The sequence below is a fragment of the Helianthus annuus genome, chromosome 16 (assembly GCF_002127325.2).
Source record: "Helianthus annuus cultivar XRQ/B chromosome 16, HanXRQr2.0-SUNRISE, whole genome shotgun sequence".
Lineage (NCBI taxonomy): Eukaryota > Viridiplantae > Streptophyta > Magnoliopsida > Asterales > Asteraceae > Helianthus > Helianthus annuus.
The window spans coordinates 188,512,624-188,534,974 of NC_035448.2; the positions used below are offsets into that span (position 1 = coordinate 188,512,624).

A 22,351-nucleotide genomic window follows, 5' to 3' on the forward strand; every position below is an offset into this window, starting at 1 on the left:
ATATTTCAAACAAATTAGCAAAGGCTAAATCTTAACTAAAAACCTAAAATCGTAGTAACTACAGCTATTAAATTATAATAGAGAATGAAACCCACACTTCTTATTCATTGAACAACAAATTTCTCTTTAACACGATGCAAACAACACAAAAAGTGTAATGGACTATTGAAGGTCTTTTTCTTTACAGTTGAAAATAAAAAAATAAATTAAGGAATCAAGATATCATTACAAACAGTGTAATTTCCAAGTAATCGAAAAAAGATTTAGATGACATTCAAAATAACTAGGGAAGAGCACCACAAATTCTTCGTATGACTCCTTCTTGACCTGTTAAAGGCCTGATTTCACTCATCTTCACCATTGCAGCTGTAAAATCCGACTTGAACTTTGAAGGATTATTGCTATATTCCCTAACAATGCTGTCTGTTGATCCACCGCTAAACAACACTTGATCAGACTCAAGAAGACCCTTCTTTTGTATCAAGTTCTTGAAGTAACTATAATCAAACGAATTAGGAGTCACTAAATCGAGTGGTGCAAGATTTCCGTTGCCGTCGTTGATAGGGCAACCACGTCTACGGGTGCTAGCGAATCCTGCATCAATGTCTGATCCATTGTCGTATATCCTATCACGGAATAAGAAGCATTGCGCTTGTCCAATAGTATGAGCTCCTGCATTAACCACATCTTCAATATTAGCTCACACTTTGTTATAATTTATATAATGAAATATATATTAATCGATGAATTAATTAAGCTACATATACGGCAAATAAGCACCTGATAATGTGTAGGTCCCTCGGAGGATGAGGTCAAACCTTAACCTTGTTATGTGAAACACACTAGCAAGTGCGGAATCCAAGCTAGAGTGCAAACCGAGATGAAACAAGCACAAACACAAGACACACAATATTCACCGATTAACACCACTTGTATTAATACGTATGAAAGGTTCGGTTACAAGCTCAATGTTTGCAAATCTGTTTTGCAAACTCTCTAAGTATGTGTGTGTTCTTGACAGAATACTCTCTCTATCTTTCGTATCTTTCTATACTTCTGTCTCTTGTGTCTAAAATGAAGTGAACACACTATATGGGTATATATACCCAACACTGGTCGTCTGGTCGAAGGATCAGATAGATTGATCGAAGGATCATCTATCGATGTAATACCTGTCGAAGGATCTACATATACCTCGAAGGATGATCTATCGAGGTCCATCATCATCCATCGAAGGTTTATCTTTCGATCTCATCGAAGGATCTAAACTATCCTTCGATGAGTCATCCTTCGACACAGACATGACAACCATTTTCTAACTGTTTGGCCAAGTCAAACCAGGAGGATGGTTGCCTTGGTCAAACTTACAAGACTAACAAAGGACATCGTTATATAGTGACGGAATACAGACAAAGTACAGACACAAGTGCACCAACAAACTCCCCCTTGGCTGTAGCTTTGTCTCGATCTTTGTGTCTTCAAGTCTTTGACGTCCTTTCAAGTCTTCAATGTCGGAGGATCTTCAAAGTCTTCACGTCTTGAAAGTAAAAAGTGTATCAACAAACTCCCCGTTTCATGTAGGAAGTGTGTTGACAAACTCCCCTTAACATAAGCTCCCCCTTGAGTTATGCTCGTGACTGACTTGACCATTAATGCTTGAGATCCTTGTGGTGTTGATGATGGTCAGCGGCAACTCGATCATCTTCATCATTTGAGTGCCTTCACGTCGTGTCTTCATTCCGAAGCTTGTCGTCGACTATGTTCTCCTTGCCTTTAGAATCTGCACATGCAAGAAATCTAAACGCGTAATGAGAACAACTGCTTGGAATATAGTTAGCATAAACAAATGACACACGTATGACCATGTTTCAAACAAACACCGTCCGACAGTTTGAAAGTTTAATAAATTTGTCAGTTTTAGATTTAACTTTCAAAAACTTGCAAATTTCGACCGTTTATGAAGATTTAGTCAATTCAGTTTTCGTTCAGGTTTCAGGTAACGAAGACTCGAGATCCAACATCGTACGATCGAAAATAAAATAGAAATAAAATCTTTTTGGCTTTTATAAAGTTTATATTAAAACACACCTAAAATCTTTTTGGTATTTTTGAATATTTCAAATGTAAAGACTGAAAGCAGTAAATAAATATATACAAGGATGTAGAAACTGAAAGTATTAAATAAATATTTACAGACATTCTTTTTGTGAGTTTCGAGGGTAAGAGAATCATATAAATAAATATTTACAGACATTCTTTTTGTGAGTTTCGAGGGTAAGAGAATCATATCAGTGTACGGTCATGCCAAAACGCTCTTGTTGCTCAATTAGTTAACATTAAGATAAGTATCCTATAACAATTATCGGTATTGTTGTCCACTTAAGCTCAACTTATCAGATGTACTCATGGCGAGGGGATACGTTAAGGTATGATTTATACTTACCGACCGGTGTTCATCCACATCACGACACATTCCCGTATCAAGGTATGCACGAGGGTTCATCTTACCGGTGAGTATACCGATTATCATCTGTTTGACCGTATATGATGTGAGATTCTCACTTATTTTGATTGAAAACAAGCCCTATGTGATATAATCACTTATTGATGAGGAACTTGATTTTCATATGCATGAGGGCACAGGAGCAAGTCCGTGAACAGGTCAGTACTTTCGTACAGCAGAGAGACGAACTTGACTCCCGGATAAATGTGATATTTTATCACTTATTTGATTGGACATGTGATTGTTTATCACTTATTGAGGTCGAATGCAGTATGTACACGTATGTATAGTATCATGGAAGATCTAGACTTGCGTCCCCGTTATTTTTCGGTAAAAGATACAACCATGATACCCAGATGATAAGCAGCATAAAGACCGAATATCTCAGAACCTCGGCAATCTATCAAACGAAATTTCGGTAATAAGACCATATGCCAATGAATGGTTCCCACCTGGTCTTCAGTCGATTTAAATTTATATCACCCTGCACACTTTAAAATGATTGTGAGCCTACCGATACATCTTATATAGAGTTGCTTATTGTTTTTCATTTAAGGTTTAAAGAGGTTTGAATAGACCACTGATGTACTATCATTTTCTCTTTTGCTCGCCAGGAAACTCATTTTTGTTTTTCTATTGTTTTTGTGTTTTTGAAATTTTTCGATGTTTTTGGATTTTCAAATTTTTGGATTTACTCCCCCTAAAATCAATAAACTAAGATAAATTTTAAAAAACACAAAGCTATATACAAAAATGATTTTCCGATGTTGGTTTACTCTTGTTTGACCTTAATGCCGTTTACCAATAATAAAAAGTCAAATCTTGATTTGTCAAATGCTTTGGTAAAAAGGTCGGCACGTTGGTCATCGGTGTGGACCTTAACAACATCGATTAGCCTTTTCTAAAAGCAATCACGTAAGAAGTGATATTTGATTTCGATGTGTTTGGTCTTTGAGTGCTGCACAGGATTTCTAGTGATCTGTAATGCAGCAGAATTATCAACGTAAATAGGAGTAGTTAGGAATTCAAAACCGTAGTCGCGTAATTGTTGTTGGATCCAAAGAACTTGGGAACAACAACTTGAGGCAGCAATGTATTCAGCTTCACATGTTGATGTAGCGACACACGTCTGCTTCTTGCACTGCCATGTGACTAGGCGATTTCCTAAAAACTGACATCCAGCCGTTGTGGATTTGCCGTCGATTTTGCATCCGCCAAAATCAGAATCACTGAATGCGATCAAGTCAAAGTTATTATCCCTAGGGTACCATAGACCGGTGTCAGGGCAACCCTTCAAATAACGAAAAATCCTTTTTACAGCTGCAAGATGTGAGGCCTTCGGGTTGACTTGATATCTGGCAAGCAGGCACGTTGGGTACATTATGTCTGGTCTTGATGCTGTGAGGTACATAAGAGATCCGATCATTGCGCGATAGTATGAGGGACTAACAGCTTCACCCTTCAAGTCTGGAGTAATTCCGTGATTTTGTGGCAGTGGGGTACCAATGGGCGTGGCATCAGACATCTGGAACCGGCTCAAGATGTCACCAACATATTTAGTCTGATGGATGAATATCCCAGACTCAGTTTGTTGCACTTGTAGGCCCAAAAAGAAAGTCATTTCCCCCATAGCACTCATCTCGAATTTATCCTGCATTATGCGCTCGAAATTCCTACACAAGACATCATTAGTAGAACCAAAAATAATATCATCAACGTATACCTGTACCAGAAGAAGATCTCCATCTTGTTCTTTGATGAAAAGAGTACAGTCGATAAGACCTCTTCGAAAACCGATCTCCAGCAGATAGTTAGATAAGGTTGCATACCAAGCTCGCGGTGCTTGATGTAGACCATAGAGAGCTTTGTTGAGCAACCAAACCCGATCGGGATGGATAGGATCTTCAAAACCTGGAGGCTGTTCGACGTACACCTCTTCTTCAACCACACCATGTAAGAATGCACTTTTGACGTCCATCTGGTAAACTTTGAATCCTTTGAATGAGGCATAAGCCAGAAAGATCCGAATTGCTTCCAGACGTGCAACAGGTGCATAGACTTCGTTGTAGTCGATTCCTTCTATCTGACGAAAACCTTGAACGACTAAACGTGCTTTGTTCCGGATAACAACTCCGCGGTCATCCTTTTTGCATTTGAAAACCCAACGGGTACCAATCTTCTTGTAACCAGCAGGTTTCTCTACGAGTTTCCAGACACCAAGCTTCTGGAATTGTTGCAGTTCTTCCTGCATTGCTTCAACCCAAGAGTTATCTTTCATGGCTTCTTTCCAAGTTCTTGGCTCTTCCTGTGAAACATAACACGCGAAAGACCAATCGTTTTGTTGCCCGGATTCTCGAATACCATCATACAGGCCTGCATTGTTGTTGTTTCGCAACATGTTTCTTGTTTGAATGCCACTTTGCACATTTCCGATGATGTTTTGTTGAGGATGGGTATTATGAATCCTTGTTTCTGGATTATCTAGAACTGGAATATTTATACCCAGATTGTTGAGATTGAGATCAATAACTAAATCAATGCCCGGAATTGACGAAGAGGATGATGCAGTTGCTTCAGCTGTTCTATGGGTATCCACTGGAGGAGTACCCTCTGAAGTACCATGTACTGCTGTTGTTGGAGCTTCTTGATCTGCATCTAGAAATTCATCATCCTCTGAAGATTCGTTCAATTCGGTTGCATCATGAAAATCCTCATTCTCGAGAGTATTATTGTTCACGGAAGATGGTTCTTGATTGACAAGAATTGGACGAACCACCGGTGAAACTGTTGCATTGTCACTCTCGAAAAACATCCTTGCCGCAGCACTTTCTTCAACGGCTTCAACATTGATCGAATTGAAAAAGTCATCGTACTCAAACATCCAAGGCTGACCAGGACATTTGACTGGCAAAGTGTGCCTTTGTACTCTGACCTCAGACCATTCCTCGACCCTTTTTGTCTCTAGATTCCAGACTCGTAAGTTAGGGGTGGCATACCCAAGAAAGTAGCCATCAATTGCTTTTGCCCCAAACTTTCCTTTAGGATCGATGATTGTACATGGAGCTCCAAACGGTTCAAGATAAGACAAATCTGGTTTCCGTTTTTGAAGAAGCTCAAAGCATGTCTTATTGTGCCTTTTGACTGTAAGGACTCGGTTCAATGTATAATATGCAGAAGCCACAGCTTCAGTCCAGAATGGAATGGGCAACTGCGACTCTACCAACATAGTCCTAGCAGTCTTGATCAATGTGCGGTTCTTACGTTCAGCGACGCCATTCTGTTGAGGAGTATAAGCTGCACTAAACTCATGAAGAATACCCTTTGAAGTGCAAAACTCCGCCATGGCATGATTTTTAAATTCAGTACCATTGTCGCTACGTATCCGCCTAACCTTCAACTTATACAAATTCTCAATCTGAATGATCAAGTTTTTGATAATACCAAAGGTTTCACTCTTGTGTGCCATGAACGCCACCCAAGAAAATCTTGAATAATCATCAGTAACCACGAGACAGTATTGATCATTTCGAATACTCTTGTGCTTGACAGGACCGAACAAATCCATGTGCAAACGTTCAAGAGGAACTGCCACCGTGTTGATCTTCTTTGTAGGGTGTCGTTTCTTCGTTTGTTTTCCTTTCTGGCACGAAACACAGACGTCTTGAAGATGGAAATTTTTAAGAGGAACACCATTCACCAACTCATTTGAAACCAAATGATTCATTTTGCGTAAGTGAATGTGACCCATTCGTCTGTGCCAAGAGATAGAGTCTTTTTCTGTGGCTTTGGAAACGAAACAAGTTGCTTGTGCAGACGTAGTAATAGCTTGGCTCATATCAAGGACGTACAAATCATTTATCCTTGGAGCTGACAAGAGAATCCATTCTTTTGGAATTTTGAAGCCGGGTTTCAGCACATAACATCCATTAGCATCGAAGTGTACTGAGAATTGCTTGTCACAAATTTGAGAAACACTAAGAAGATTGTGATCAAGTTGTTGCACAAAGTTGATCTTGTCAAAGCTGACAATCCCGTTGGATATCATTCCTTCACCCGTAATATAACCACCCTTATCTCCAGCAAATGCAACATAACCTCCTCTAATAGATTTGACGTCGTAGAGAAGCTTCATGTCGCTTGTCATGTGCCTGGATGCCCCACTATCAACAATCCAATGACTACTGATAGTTCCTCCTGGAACACCCTGCACATGAACTTAATTGATTAGTTAGAGATGGGGACCCAAGCCATTGTGGTCTTGGGTCTTCCATTTTCATCAATAACAATAACTTCTTGTCTTTGATGATTGGTAAATTGTGATGGTCCCCCTGATTCATTAACCGTTTTTGGTTTCCAGGTCTGTTTTGTTTTACCAGTGTTATTCTTTAAAATTTTAACTTCATTGTTGTCTGAAGTTTTTGAATTGTCTGGTTTTACAGAAACAGCTGTTTTGTTAACCACATCGGTTTTAATCGCCTTTTCAATTTTCTTGACCTGTTGGCGTTTCTGTTTCATTTCCCTTTCTTTTATAAGACGGGGATCTTGTTTTACCGAAACAGTTTGCCTCCGGTCAGTTTGGTCACGGGGAGCATCAACTTTTCCTTTTTGTTTATGAAGATATGGACAATTTCGAATTATATGTCCAATTGTTCCACACTCAAAACATGATCTTCGTTCAACAAACCCCGAAGTATCATGTGATCGTCTTGCCGATGATGATGAACTTTGTGATCCCGAGGTACTAGGTTTTGAACTACTTGGTTCATTTCTTTTCTGTACAGTTGCTTTCTTAACAAAATCTAAGTTAGATTTGTTTTCAAACGTTTCGATTTTGTCCGTTCCCGTCGATTTCACAAAATTTACATTTTTGTTCTTCTTTTGATTCGGCTTCTTTTGTACTTGAGCCGGTGATTTTCCTTTTGGCTTGGTGTGATTTTGCTGTTTTTGCACTGTTGGTAATTTCTTATTGCCATATTGTTTTCGAATTTCGGCCTTTGGAATAGGAGGACACTGTGTAACTGTAACACGTGGTCCTGTCTTTCCTAAAAACTTACTTGTCGAATTTTCAAAGACTTTACTTATTAAAGATTGATTAACATTCTTAATAGGAAAATATTTGTCAGAGTAGATTTTATCATCACCAACAAGAGTGTACAGCAAGTTCACACTCTCCGACTCTTTTGTAGATGAGGACTCGATTGCAACAGTCTTAGCGGGTTTTGCAGAAGGCTCACATAGAATGTGATTCTCGAGAGGTATGTCCTCATTTTTGACTACCGCATCAGACTTTGCTGGGACAGCATCATCAGATTCGTCGTCAGAAGAATCAGCATCCTCAGTAATGACTGGAGGATCCTGATTCAGTTCAGCAGAAGACACACATGTATCTGCTGATACATCTGAATCTGATGATACTTCTTTCTTGTATCCGAGCCCTGTAGCAAACTCCTTTACATCTAGAGGAACAGATGGTTCAAAGAACACTCTATCCTCCTCGTCAGGCATTGCATCATAATTGTGTCTCACTGGTGGTGGACATTTCTTGTAACCTATGCATGTGACATCCCGTTTCTCTTTCTGAACGTCAATGATGTGATCCAACACATAGCTAGAGCTCAAATAACTGTCTAGCTTAAGTTGGATCGCCTCACTTTCGGTTTTCACACAAGCCATCTCTTTTTGCATAGTCTCAAGGCGAGATATATACAAATTTATGTCAGTTTGTTTTCTGGAAACCATTTTAGTTAGCTCGGTTTTATCTTTCTTTAACTTTTCAATTACCGATTTAAACTCCTTTTCATGGTTTTCATAAAACATGTTGGCTTCAGTGCATTTTGAAAGATCCACGGTCAGCTTTTGATTGTGGATGAATGTCACATCATACTTCTCTTGCAAAGCCTCGTGTTTTCTTTGCAATTCACACCACTTGGCATTCAAAGAAACATGTTTGTCTTGCAAGTCAAACAAACTAGCTTGTAAAGCATCATGTTTGCCTTGCAACTCAGACATGTTAGCCTCTAAATCATCACATTTAACATGCAAACTATCACAATTATCACAATTAATAGCAGTGGGTTCATCGACACATACCTGACTTGATGAACTGTCGACATTAGCCATAAAGGCTGAATGGAGAGAAGACGAAGAATAAGCAGCTTGATCCACCAAGATAGATCTTCTCTGAGTTCCTGCTGCAGCTTCCTCCAAAAGCTCATCAATATCTGCATCGACTGACGCATTTGATGTCTCACCCACATGATCATCGCCTGAACTTGAGGATTCTTCATCTGAACTCCTGCTATATCCCGAAGAGTCTTCATCCTCAGAGGATTCACCACCACTGGCGGAAGATTCTCCACCACTGGTGTGAACTAAATCCTTAACCACTTCAGCAAAACATGTTGTTCCATCTGGAGCATCACCACTCAACTGGATTGACGAGTCACAACCTTCATCCACTTGAACCACAAGTGCCCGGTTGGCATTTGATGTTCCAGCTTGACTCTGGTTGTTGACAGGTATCAATGTACGTTCATTGTTCCTGTTCTGGTTATGCTGGTTGCCTTGGTTTCTGAAGGGGTTCTGGTTCCCGTGCTGTGCTGGCTTTGTACATTCCCTTTTAAAGTGACCCCGTTCACCACAATTGAAGCACTTTACTGCCTGTTTATCGAATCCATACTTGGTGTCTTTCTTACTCTCCAAGCTGGTTCTGCCAGTACTTTCCATGAAATCCTTTGCCCTTCTTACAGCACTAGCAAAGGCCCACTTGATATCCATCAAGTCCATCTCTTCCTTATCAATCTGCCGATAGTCTTCTTGTGTCAGATTAATGTTGCCAATCTGACCTTCCACTAACCCACAGTACGCGCTCACTATAGTGTTAAGCAGCTCCATGTGTTCCCTTGCTACTTCTACACTGACCTTAGAGAAGCTTGAAGTGTCGAGCTGTACTGTATTTGGTTTTGATTGCTGACCAGCAGATGATGTCCCTCCATAACACGCTTGTTGTTGAGCAGGAGGAGGAGGAGGAGGTGGTTGTATAGGATTCCATACATGTCTGTGGTGGGAGCTGGCTTAACAGGAACTTGTACTGGATTGCCATACATATCCGTGCTTGTGACAAATGCCGTTTGAAGTGGAGCATGCGGACCGGTTCTTGCAGATGAAGAATTGGAAGTTCCATAATACATTTCTGGATTTTGTGGCACTGGAACTCTTTTTGCCTTTAATGTTTCCTCCTGATCCTTGTTTTCTAAAAGCTGCACGAAGTCGTTGATGTTTGTAGTTCTCAAAACTCCGTTATACTTCAAGATTTCCAAGAAACTATTCCATTGTGGAGGCAATGCATCAGCAAACTTCTTCACCACCTCTGCTGTAGTTGTCGCTACTCCAAAATTGTTCAACTCTGTAAGCAAGTGATAAAACCGGCTTGTCATGTCTCCCAAAGACTCCTTATCCATGCACGTGAAACCGTCAAATTCTTTCTTGAGAAGATCATGACGCAATTGGCGTGTTGCTTCATTCCCTACTCCTCTGGTTTTCAACCCGTCCCACAACTTCTTCGTTGTCTTGAAACTGACAAACTGGTGATAGATATCTTTGCTTAACGCCTGAGTGAGAATAGCGTATGCTTTCTTTTCCAGATCATACGTTTTCTTTTGATCTTCAGGAAGATCGGCAAACGTAGCAGTATCTGAAGCAGCAACCTCTATAGCTTGATCGAAATCTGTAGTGAAACGTATCAACAGTTCGGTATTTTGACCAAGAACATATGTACGAAATCTATCAACCCAGCCCGGATACTCGTTTAAGTGCATCAACTTTGGAGGTCGATTCAAACTTCCGGTTTCGCTTTCGCTCAATAAAATACTTTGAATGCTTGGATTTTGATTTGATACTAATGCCCATTGACCTGACGATATGGCATTTGCTTGCGAAGATGTCGACACTGGAGACTCGGCCCATGAAGGAGATAGACTTGTATTTGTGTACTTTCCACTGTCTGGAGCCGGTGTACCCCACCATGAGGGGGTTGAACCCGTACTTGTATATTTTCCACTATCTGGAGCCGGAGTTCCCCACCAACTCGGATTCATGTTTGATAAGAAAAATGAATTCTATATGAATATCCCGAAAGATGACAGCCAGCCGAAGGATCCGTTGATCGAAAGACAAGACAACACAAACTGTTAAACCTTAACAGACTAAGATCGAAGGATCAACAATTGTTCAAAGGATCAACAGTGTTCGAAAGATCACTGTTGAATTTCGAACAATGACTTCGAAAGATTCACAATTGAAAGATCCTTATCTTTCGAATGTATATCCTTCGAAAAGATTCCCTGGATCGATGGATAAGTCACAGACTTCGAACGATGTTCGAAGGATGATTATCTGTCGAACCTCCTCTGATCGAAAGATGATCTTTCGACTTTGAAGGATATCCTTCGATCTACTGACACAGCTGACACGAAAAGTGACAGGTTGGTGAAAAGGTGATGGGTTGGTAGAGATCTTTCGGCAGAAAGGTATGGTCAGACCATACTTTTTCTACCAAACCAGATTGACCAATAAAATATTGCTTAAAATGGAAAGATCTTATCCAGAAACCGGTCACCGGAGTAAGCCGGAATTTGGCCGGAAATCACCAAGTTTCTTAAAAACAAGTTTTAAGTTACCCAACCCGTTCTTTAACACACCCGGTTAGTTTAGAACACGTTTTTACGTCAAGAAATGCGAGAAAAACACTAAAAACGGGTGCTAAACCATGTGTCCAAACACTCCAAAGTCTTGTATAAACTCGGTTTTAACAAGGAAAAGAGCCAAAGCTCTGATACCACTTGTAGGACCCTCGGAGGATGAGGTCAAACCTTAACCTTGTTATGTGAAACACACTAGCAAGTGCGGAATCCAAGCTAGAGTGCAAACCGAGATGAAACAAGCACAAACACAAGACACACAATATTCACCGATTAACACCACTTGTATTAATACGTATGAAAGGTTCGGTTACAAGCTCAATGTTTGCAAATCTGTTTTGCAAACTCTCTAAGTATGTGTGTGTTCTTGACAGAATACTCTCTCTATCTTTCGTATCTTTCTATACTTCTGTCTCTTGTGTCTAAAATGAAGTGAACACACTATATGGGTATATATACCCAACACTGGTCGTCTGGTCGAAGGATCAGATAGATTGATCGAAGGATCATCTATCGATGTAATACCTGTCGAAGGATCTACATATACCTAGAAGGATGATCTATCGAGGTCCATCATCATCCATCGAAGGTTTATCTTTCGATCTCATCGAAGGATCTAAACTATCCTTCGATGAGTCATCCTTCGACACAGACATGACAACCATTTTCTAACTGTTTGGCCAAGTCAAACCAGGAGGATGGTTGCCTTGGTCAAACTTACAAGACTAACAAAGGACATCGTTATATAGTGACGGAATACAGACAAAGTACAGACACAAGTGCACCAACATAATGCAACCATGTCCCTGGCACTAAGCCCGTTATCACCAAAGGTGGATATAAGTGAGTCTAGCGATGCTTTGAAACTAGGAAGAGCACCGGATTCTGCTAGAAGAAGGCTAGCCATGGTTGAGTCTCTTCTTCCGAGCTTCACAGACCATGATGGACCACCAACCATTTCTGAGGCATCACGGGCAGCAACGGTTAGTACATCCGCAGATGATACAACTCCAGGACAGAGTTTTTCAACCTCAGATTTTGCTGCCTCTATCACTTCATAACCTCTTACTGAACCCTTATTAGGCAATGCATTCTTTTCACTTATGATTGAAGGGCCGTCATCTAGCAAGATAGACGCGTCACAACCCTGCATTAAATGTTACAAAACTCGTTACAAATTATCTTTTTACATCTTGCAGAGAGTGGCGGATCCAGGAATTTTTTTCAGTGGGTTCATTCTTTATAGATGCTCCAATCTCATAGGATCAGACGTAAAAAAATTCGAGTCGGTTTGACGGTTCGGGTCAGGTTAAGTTCATCACATAATAAAAATACGATACAATAATAAAGAACATGATCATCAGAAATTATAAAACACGTAACATATATACCATGGTATTTACAAATACACATTGTAATAAAATAAATTATAAGTATCAAGTAACTTGCAAAAGATCTAGCTTTATGACAAGCTTGAATGTGGGGATGAGCAAATGGTACCCGGTACCGGTATCGAACCGGTACTGGTACCGAATTTACCGAACCAGTCACATTTTCGGTACCGACTTTTGACATTTTCGATACCGGTTCGGTACCGGTCGGGTATTTACCGGTTTTTACCCTTAAATACCGGTACCAGTACCCACTTTTGGGGATTTTCGGTACCGGTACTCTCGGTATCGAGCTCATCGCTACTTGAATGTACACACATATATGAACATATATTAGCATAGTGGCATAGTACTCTAAATACCAAAATAGTTACCTTTTACCTAAAAGAGTTGCATGTTATCGAAGGAATCACACATGTAGCGAAAACCATTGAAATATTGTTAATACTAAGTGTGAGTAGCAAAGAGTGCAATGCAAGATGAAAAAAAAGAAGAAAAAGACACTGATGACATAATATGTTTGTATTTGTAATCACCACCCCAAATATGGGATAATTGTATTCAGTTATCCAATGGGTTTGCTTAGTTAAGTTGGGGTAAGACTTAAAATGATATTTATGAGTAATAGAAGATTCGAACACATGACTTCTAAATTAGAAAGGCTAATGTTTAGCCACTGCGCTGCTTGAGGAATTTTGCTGCGGGTTCATCTCTCAAATCATTTATGGGTGAATCCGATTTTTTTAATAGCATTTCTACTAGTAATTTTAAACCGAGTGGGTTCGTGTGAACCCGTACGTATAAACCTAGATCCGCCCCTGCTTGCAGATATGGTATATGGTTAAGATAGTACCTGAACAAAGCAGTCGTGGAAGTGGAGACGAACGATGGAAGCTGCCATGCGACGCTCACGAGATATGGCTGTTCGGATGGATGTCCTGATTGTACGTAGTGCATTGGGACATGAAGCGTCATAGAATGTAGAAGATAACTGTGCTTCGCATGGTGTATTGTTTATAACACAAAGAATTAGCAAGAAGAAGATAAGTGTAATAATATTTGGGGAAGCCATTTGAGAGAATGGATTTCATGATGTGTATGAAGTTGAGTTATGGAATGCAAATAAAAGGGCATGAAGGAGGCTTATATAGTGTTTGGGGTACACCGCGTGGTGAAGATGTCTTTGTTTGATCAACAGTTGTATGATGGGCTGACTTTGTCCCCTTGCTCGTTCATGCGTGTAAGCTCAGCAAAAAGGCTATTTGACATTCTCACCAAGTCAATAAAGTTAACTCCCATTAAAATATTAAACTAAAACATTTATCCACTACCCTTCCTTTTGTCCCAAGCCGACTAAATAAAAAAAAAAGAAAGTTCATTGCAAATAACTTTTAAAATGTTATTGATAATTATCTTATGACATGTTTACAAATATAGTGATTTTCTTTTAACAGTTCATAAGGGGGAGGGGGTGGTCATCATTTGCAAAAATTTCATCACTTACAACACCCAATCAAGTTCCGCCATGTCATCAACTGTAACACCCCGAAAACGGGTTTGGTAATCAAACCACGTTTATACTAAAAGACGGGTAAATTACCTTTAGTGGTAAAAGTAACCCGGCGAATATTAGGATTCTTGAATAAACAAGAACTTACTAACTAGGAATTTTAACCTAGTTAGCTAATATTCTAGAAGTAACTTATGATAGGGTTAAAAACAACCAAAACTATATGTCAAACAAAAGATGAGGGGCCTAAGTTGTAAGAAATTGAAATTATATTACTAATTTTAATAAAAATCAAAACCAAACACCCATTAAGGATGTCTGGTCGTACAGGAAAGGGCAGGGGCGACTCCCCACTCTTCAAGACCCTAGAACTTCACTAATCTTGCAAATTGAAGGTCCAATTCAGTCCAAAATCGAAATTTAAGCATGGATTATTGATCCTCATCACAAGAGGATTAAAAGGTATGTAAAATTTAATGAAAAATCTCTAGTTGGATTTCTAGGTAAACTTAGAAATCTGAAATTTATGGTTGCATGTTCGTTATATGATGAAATTAGGAATGATTTTATGTCTAGGAGTAAACCCTAGTCATTTACTTGTTGAATTGATGTTCCTAATTGTGAATTCATGATCACCCGATTATGTGCTAAATGGGTTTTGTAGAAACATGATGAACACTAGAATCATAATGGTTAAATTGTGTTAATAGAACTCCCTAAAGTTAGATTTGAAGTTTGATGTTAGTACTTGTTAATTTTGCTAGAATTTAAGGGTTTAGAACACTTAAATGGGCTGGAGAAATTTGATGTTTCGTGTTGCACACAAGGTGCTTGTTAAAATGCTTGAACAAGAAAATATAACAAAGCTGATTGGAAAAAAAAATTGTTGGGCTGCAGTTTTTAAAAAATCATATAAAATCACTGGAACATCCTGTGAGGTTGAACCTTATATGCTCAGAAAGCTATTAAAACATACTACGTTTTATGTTTGAACATGTTTGTTAAATTCTGATGTTAAATGGGTCAAAACAGTGTCCGAAGTAGGCTGAACTGTTTTGACAGCAAGCTGATTGGAAAAAAAAAATTGTTGGGCTGCAGTTTTTAAAAAATCATATAAAATCACTGGAACATCCTGTGAGGTTGAGCCTTATATGCTCAGAAAGCTATTAAAACATACTACGTTTTATGTTTGGACATGTTTGTTAAATTCTGATGTTAAACGGGTCAAAACAGTGTCCGAAGGCGGCTGAACTGTTTTGACAGCATGCTGATTGGAAGCATTTTGACTTCTGAGCTGATTTTTGCGAAAATCATAATTAATTATAGGAAGCTCGGATTGAGCTGATTCTTTTTGGGTTGGAAAGATATTTTAGTATTCTATATTTCATCTTTGATCGCCAAGGGCTGAATAAAACCGTAAAGTGGTTAAAAGAGTCAATTCCGCAGCTACATTGTAAAGTTGCTACATATTTTATTGATAAACTTTATCTAAGAAAATTGTATACAAGAAAAGGATGAATTGTGAGAAATGTGATAATGATGGCATTCTAATAAATTAACTTGAGGCAATGTGTCTAACGTGGAAATATAATTTGATTGTAAGACTTGGTAAGAGATATGTCGTAGTAGCTTTTATTCCATACTTGAATGGTGTGGTGTGTACCATGTATTTGCTTCAAACAAATTTTATAAAATTGGGTGTATTAAAGGCATCTAAAATACATACAAATGATTTATGCAAGTAATATGTACGTGTATGCCAAACATGTTCTAAGTTAGTGCTCAGTCACATACACAAGGACAGTTTGACTTACGAAAGTCAAACTGACCTAAAACTAATGTCTTGATAAATGAGTATGTGTGAATCCATGAGATGTTGTGGTCATTTTATATAATGACTAATCTAACAAATCTTGTGGGTATTGTGTTAAGTTTGATCTCGTCAAGCTAAGTGGGAGCTGGAAAGGAATGGATCAAACGGATCATGGATGCGAAGAATGTTTGCGCGGACGCGAGGTAAGTAGAGCTTACACTTTTGTTTTTTTTAGGATACGTATTTACTTTATAGATTATAAACACGACCAAGGTTATATCCGAAATATGGGTTCTGACACGAAATGATACGGGTCGGGACGAATAAAAGGATAAAAACCATGTTTAATGGCAAAAAGGGGCGAAATGAGTTAAATAATGAAATGGTAAATAAATACCATTCAAATATAAGTGCAAAATGTTTGGTCGTTTAGACTAAACAGGTCAAATGGTAATGTTAACACCATTTGACGAATAACGACTAACAAGTGCATGTCGAGTCTAATGCTCACAGGGTAAAACGGCTTATGGAATTTACGTGGCTATGAATCAGCAAATTATTAAGGCAAGGTATTAAAACGGGTCAATACTTTGACCCGCGCCAGGTACGCGTAAATTTGGTGAAAGATATGTGAATACCTTAATGTAGAAAAATGACATATGAAAGTAGAGAGTAGGATTGAAACTTAAATGATTAAATCCTCTCTAACGGGTCAAAACAAGAACTTGAACGTAAATGGGTTCTAACTAAGTAAAAAGCCCCATGATTTATGATTTATTTGATAGGAAATATTGAAATTATGATTTTCATGAGTTTATAGAGCAAGTAAACACGTTTGTTTGATAAAATTGCGAACGGGTTAAAATTTGGTAAAAATGGTAATAAGCCGAAGACTTAAAAGTCTTAAATTTGTTAATTCGGATGTTGGATTTTGACTCCATACTATGAAGGGTCAAATTACAATCATGTAGGAAGAAACGGTGGGTCAAACGGATAAGCAGTTTGAAAGATACGAAAGTTTTCGTGCCAATAAAAGGCAAAATAGGAAAGCTGAATGCAGGGGCCACCGTAACTTACGGTGACACCGTAAGTTACGGTGGAGTTGAAGGCTTTACGGCAGCCCCCTACTGATTTACGGTAGGGGCATGTCACACCAGGGGCCACCGTAACTTACGGTGCCACCGTAAGTTACGGTGGAGGCCAGTTGGGAAATCCATGTTTTGAGATCAAGAGTTTAACGTTGGGAATTCTTTTTCCTTCCATTATCATTACCGGATTTGTTTAGATTTATTTCAATCCCCGTATGACTAAAGCATTTCATGTTTATGAAATGTAGGTTCATTTTGGATGCCGAGAGACGATCAAGCTCATCGAAGAACCGAACACGATATAGTTACATGCTTCCGCACTTTGCCACGTTGTATATTTTAAACAACGAATTCGATCACGTTTTGTAGAATAACTTATGAATTGTAAAAGTTTTAATTTACTCGAAATTTTCTAAGGATACTTAACCTTAAATACATGTTTGTTTTCGTAAATTATACGAAAACCTTTAAAATAATAACTAGGGTGTTACATCAACCATTACACTCACAACCTTTTATAGTGGCAATAGTTGTCACTCACAACACCCAAAAATAAAAACCCTCACACCTCCTCACATTCACTTAATACCCCATAATGCGTGAGATATATCACGCACTACATCCATCACTCGTTGAAATATATGGTGGCGGTTGGTTGTTGAAATCTATCACGCGTGGAAGAAGGATTTATCACGGACAAAAGGGCACCGCCCCCAGTCCCCTAACTAAATTGGTTATAGTGATTAAATATATTTTTTCACAGGCTTTAATATGTTTTTCTCGCAAATCTATAAACAAAATAATTGGGCTGACAATATCCTGAAGAAAAAACAAGTTCTTATGAAAAAAATATATATGTACAGAAAACATGTTCAATTATGAGATTATGAAACACAGATAAATCACAAAAAATATAAAAAAGAGGAATGTTATAATCTAAAAACACTAAAAATGAATTTATAGACATCTGGAATGACCTTTCTTCATAGAGAGCATGATTGTATAAATTCTTAATATTGAATTGTTAGATTTAGTTCGATAACGAGCTAATCTACTTCTTCGGGTCATATGAAATAGACAAACAAACTCCAATCATATGAGTGACTGGGTTTTTGATATGTAATGATCCTAATTAATCATGTAGTTGGTTTGTTGTGTAGAAGTAAAATTAGGATTATTGTTGTAAATAAGAACATTAACACGAGCTTTTTTCTTGTTGGAATCTTAGGTGGATTCTAGGTGTGGATAGAGCAATTTTGTTGTAATCGCTAGTCGCTAGTCGAGCGGTGGAGTGGTGACTAGCGATTAATCGGGATTTATTGTGTTTAATCGGCGATTACTCGGAATTAATCGACGCCTACTCTGGATTTTTACAACCATGGGAGAGAGGGAGGTGAGAGGAAAGAAAGAGTGTTGTGTTTTCCTAAATCCTAATAGGAGTGGACCAACAATGTGAGTAGAGGGAGGATAGAAAGAGAAAGGGAGTTTAATCAATCAACAATCTCTCTCTCCCTCTCCCTCTCTCTTTCTGAGATTTGTCGGAACTTCAAACGACAAATTGAATATCAATTCATCAAGATTCACGTGTTGATGCTGATACGAAGAAGACACACTTATTTTATTCCTCGGTTGATTGTAGAACAAACATCTTTCGATTTCATGTACGAAACATATTTGTTCATCGTAACAAAACATGGGTTTAATTATATATATATATATATACATATTTATGTATATACCGATTTTGGTGCAGATGGGTAATCAAATGGCTAGTGGTTAATGTGGTGGTGGTGGTAAGGGTTATATATGGTGTGAAACAGTGGCATGTGGCAGGGTAAACGGTGGTCAGAGGAGACGCGTCGATTTAATTATCAAGAATTGTGATTAAGTCACGATGGTGGTTGAATGTTTGTGTCAGTTCCATAATGGTTTGTATACCGATGGTGTGCCTAAAGAGTATGTTTTTGTTGTAGGGATGTGATTTGTGATGGGGTGTGAGTTTCTTTTCCGGTTTTCAAACCGGGGACAATACCGGTGTGTAGTTCCAATACGTCAAAGATCACTTCTGTCTATTTCGTGTGTAATATTTTCGTTTTTTACTTTTAGCAAATGGAACATATATGTTAAAAGGGTATGTCGATTAGGTTGCACTTAGATGATACTCTTATTTTGATTATTTCAAAAGCAACAAAATCAAGTTGATAGATATAATTCCAAGAAGCTATAAAAAAATTTAACACCTCCATCGACAACGACACTGTGTGTTGTTGTTTATGCATTCCCCAAGAGCCATATTCCCTCTTAACTCCGTACAACCACCATCACAAACGGCGGCATAACAATCAACCGCTGGAAAAATGTATTCACATACCTTGAATGGTGGTGCATCCACGTCATCACCTAACACATAACAATAATCATTTTATGTGATATTAAACATATATAAAAAGAAAAAGAATCAATTAAAATATAGTAAATCACATGTAATAGTAGTCGTAGTGGCAACGATTAGTAACAAAAAGCTGCAGACAAGCTTCATTCTAGTATTGCTTTGTGGTTTCGGTAACTTTAATCACAACACAAATTCATTCACAACATTGTGCATTTATAAGTATGTTGACAATCTTATGAATTAAGTGCCTATATCCGTTACCATATATCAATAATAAATAGCTAATTAATATATGTATTTAAGTATAGTATTTTTAATTTTTCTTTTAGTTTCATACAACACAAACTATTTAAATTCTACCATATTAACATATAGTATTTTCTTTTTTAACTTTATTTCCAGTTAATTAATTTATTAACTTTACCGACACTCAATTATACGTGCATGCACCGACATGGCCAAATTAACTTTCAAAGTAAAGAACTACACAATGCATTGTTAGAGTTGTATTTTAAGGGTGTTGCCAGCCATTCCAACTTTGACGGGGTAGTAGAGGCTTTTTTTTTTTTTTTTTTTTGGAGAAGATCCGGGTATAATACTTGGCATGAGATATATGTAATATTAAATTGGTGTAATTTAGAAGGAGGAGTAGAGTAACCTTCTTTGTTTCTCTCTTTCTCTCGAATCCCCCACTATATATTTTCCTCTCTGTTTACCTCTCTAGAAAAAAAGAGACCTTCATAGTTCGTCCACCACCATAGATGACCGGAGCTGATGGAACCACAATCAGTCGCCAGAAAAGGTGCATAGAGCAAACAGAGAACCTGTGATGTTTTAGATAGAGAATGAAGAAAGTGCAACTGAAAAAGATGAGGAGGGAAGACATAGAGCCTCTGATGTTTTAGAGAGAGGAACCCGCCGACAATGGGAGGGCAACACCCCCTCTATCTGTTTCTCTCTTTGTAACCCCTCTCTCTATTCTTATCTGCTGTCCCACACACACACTCGTTGGAAATAAAGAGGTTCTGTTGTTTTAGAGAGTGAAATAAGAAATCCAGTGCAGCCAGAAAACATGAGAGAAGACAAAGAGTTTGCTTTAGAGAAAGAAAGGAAAGAAAGCATGGGTTAGTAGTAAATGCATTAGTGCAGCCAGAAAACATGAGATAAAACAAGGAGCTTGCCTTAGAGAAAGAAAGGAAAGAAAGCATGAGGTTGTGTAGTAAATGTATAAGGTACAAACATATATAAAACACAACTAAATTGAATAGTGGAATTGTAAGGTAAACAAAATTTGACAATTATTGCTTAATAAATATGTATAATTTATATGATTTAAATTAAATAATTAGTAAGTAAAAAAAAAAAGCAAGATTCTCAATAAACACGTGGTTAAATAAAACTTAGTATGAAATTGGTACTGCAATATTAAAATTCAGAATACATATTATAAATTGCATCGAGAATGATTAATATCATATGTAAATATATTTCAAACAAATTAGCAAAGGCTAAATCTTAACTAAAAACCTAAAATCATAGTAACTATTATTAATTTATAATAGAGAATGAAACCGACACTTCTTATTCATTGAACAACAAATTTCTATTTAACACGATGCAAACAATACAAACAGTGTAATGGACTATTGAAGGTCTTTTTCTTTACAGTTGAAAAAAAAAATTAATAAAGGAATCAAGATATGATTACAAACAGTGTAATTTCAAAGTAATCGAAAAAAGATTTAGATGACATTCAAAATAACTAGGGAAGAGCACCACAAATTCTTCGTATGACTCCTTCTTGACCTGTTAAAGGCCTGATTTCACTCATCTTCACCATTGCAGCTGCAAAATCCGACTTGAACTTTGAAGGATTGTTGCTATATTCTCTAACTATGTTGTCAGTTGATCCACCACTGAACAACACTTGGTCAGATTCAAGAAGACCCTTCTTTTGTATCAAGTTCTTGAAGTAATTATAATCAAACGAATTAGGAGTCACTAAATCGAGTCGTGCAAGATTTCCGTTGCCGTCGTTGATAGGGCATCCACGTCTACGCGTGCTAGCAAATCCTGCATCAATATCTGATCCGTTGTTGTATATCCTATCACGGAATAAGAAGCATTGCGCTTGTCCAATAGTATGAGCTCCTGCATTAATCACATCTTCAATATTAGCTCACACTTTGTTATAATTTATACAATAAAATATATATTAATCGATGTATTAATTAAACTACATAACCAGTAAATTAGTACCTGATAATGCAACCATGTCCCTGGCACTAAGCCCGTTATCACCAAAGGTGGAAATAAGTGAGTCTAGCGATGCTTTGAAACTAGGAAGAGCACCGGATTCTGCTAGAAGAAGGCTAGCCGAGGTTGAGTCTCTTCTTCCGAGCTTCACAGACCATGATGGACCACCAACCATTTCTGAGGCATCACGGGCAGCCACGGTTAGTACATCCGCACATGATACAACTCCAGGACACAGTTTTTCAACCTCAGATTTTGCTGCCTCTATCACTTCATAACCTCTTACCGAACCCTTATTAGGCAACGCATTCTTTTCACTAATAATTGAAGGACCATCATCTAGCAAGATAGACGCGTCACAACCCTGCATTAAATGTTACATAACTCGTTACAAATTATCTTTTTACATCTGGCAGCTATGGTGGTCATATATATATGGTTAAAATAGTACCTGAACAAAGCAGTCATGGAAGTGGAGACGAAGGATCGAAGCTGCCATGCGACGCTCACGAGATATGGCTGTTCGGATGGATGTCCTGATTGTACGTAGTGCATTGGGACATGAAGCGTCATAGAATGTAGAAGATAACTGTGCGTCACATGGTGTATTGTTTGTAACACAAAGAATTAGTAAGAAGAAGATAGCTGTAATAATATTTGGGGAAGCCATTTGAAAAAAAATGTTAATGATGAGAAGTT

At 38.1% G+C, this 22,351-nt stretch overlaps 2 protein-coding genes and 1 long non-coding RNA gene across 3 annotated transcripts; 1 reads left to right on the forward strand and 2 right to left on the reverse strand.

Moving 5' to 3' along the window:
* Positions 1-217: 217 nt before the first annotated feature.
* On the reverse strand, positions 218-12,370 carry LOC110920207 (lignin-forming anionic peroxidase). Its single transcript, XM_035984980.1, has 2 exons — positions 11,992-12,370; positions 218-675 (listed from the first exon to the last, which is right to left on the reverse strand). Exons 1-2 carry the CDS (start codon positions 12,353-12,355, stop codon positions 284-286), a joined length of 756 nt encoding a protein of 251 aa, XP_035840873.1. The 5' UTR covers positions 12,356-12,370; the 3' UTR covers positions 218-283.
* Positions 12,371-14,155: 1,785 nt separating this feature from the next.
* On the forward strand, positions 14,156-17,480 carry LOC110918754. The gene is made up of 4 exons (XR_002581535.2): positions 14,156-14,565; positions 16,036-16,119; positions 16,430-16,520; positions 17,253-17,480. It is a non-coding gene; the product is annotated as an uncharacterized LOC110918754 (long non-coding RNA).
* A 3,477-nt stretch (positions 17,481-20,957) lies between these two features.
* Positions 20,958-22,343, reverse strand: LOC110918755 (lignin-forming anionic peroxidase). Its single transcript, XM_022163043.2, has 3 exons — positions 22,104-22,343; positions 21,656-22,016; positions 20,958-21,547 (listed from the first exon to the last, which is right to left on the reverse strand). Exons 1-3 carry the CDS (start codon positions 22,320-22,322, stop codon positions 21,159-21,161), a joined length of 969 nt encoding a protein of 322 aa, XP_022018735.1. The 5' UTR covers positions 22,323-22,343; the 3' UTR covers positions 20,958-21,158.
* Positions 22,344-22,351: the final 8 nt, after the last annotated feature.

Coding starts and splice junctions, on each gene's coding strand:
- LOC110920207 (XM_035984980.1), bottom strand. CDS start 12,355: ATGCAGGGTTGTGACGCGTCTATCTTGCTAGATGACGGCCCTTCAATC. Junction 676..11,991: donor CAGGGACATGGTTGCATTAT/GTTGGTGCACTT, acceptor ATGTGGTTAATG/CAGGAGCTCATACTATTGGA.
- LOC110918755 (XM_022163043.2), bottom strand. CDS start 22,322: ATGGCTTCCCCAAATATTATTACAGCTATCTTCTTCTTACTAATTCTT. Junction 22,017..22,103: donor TCCATGACTGCTTTGTTCAG/GTACTATTTTAA, acceptor CATTTAATGCAG/GGTTGTGACGCGTCTATCTT. Junction 21,548..21,655: donor GGACATGGTTGCATTATCAG/GTACTAATTTAC, acceptor TGATTAATGCAG/GAGCTCATACTATTGGACAA.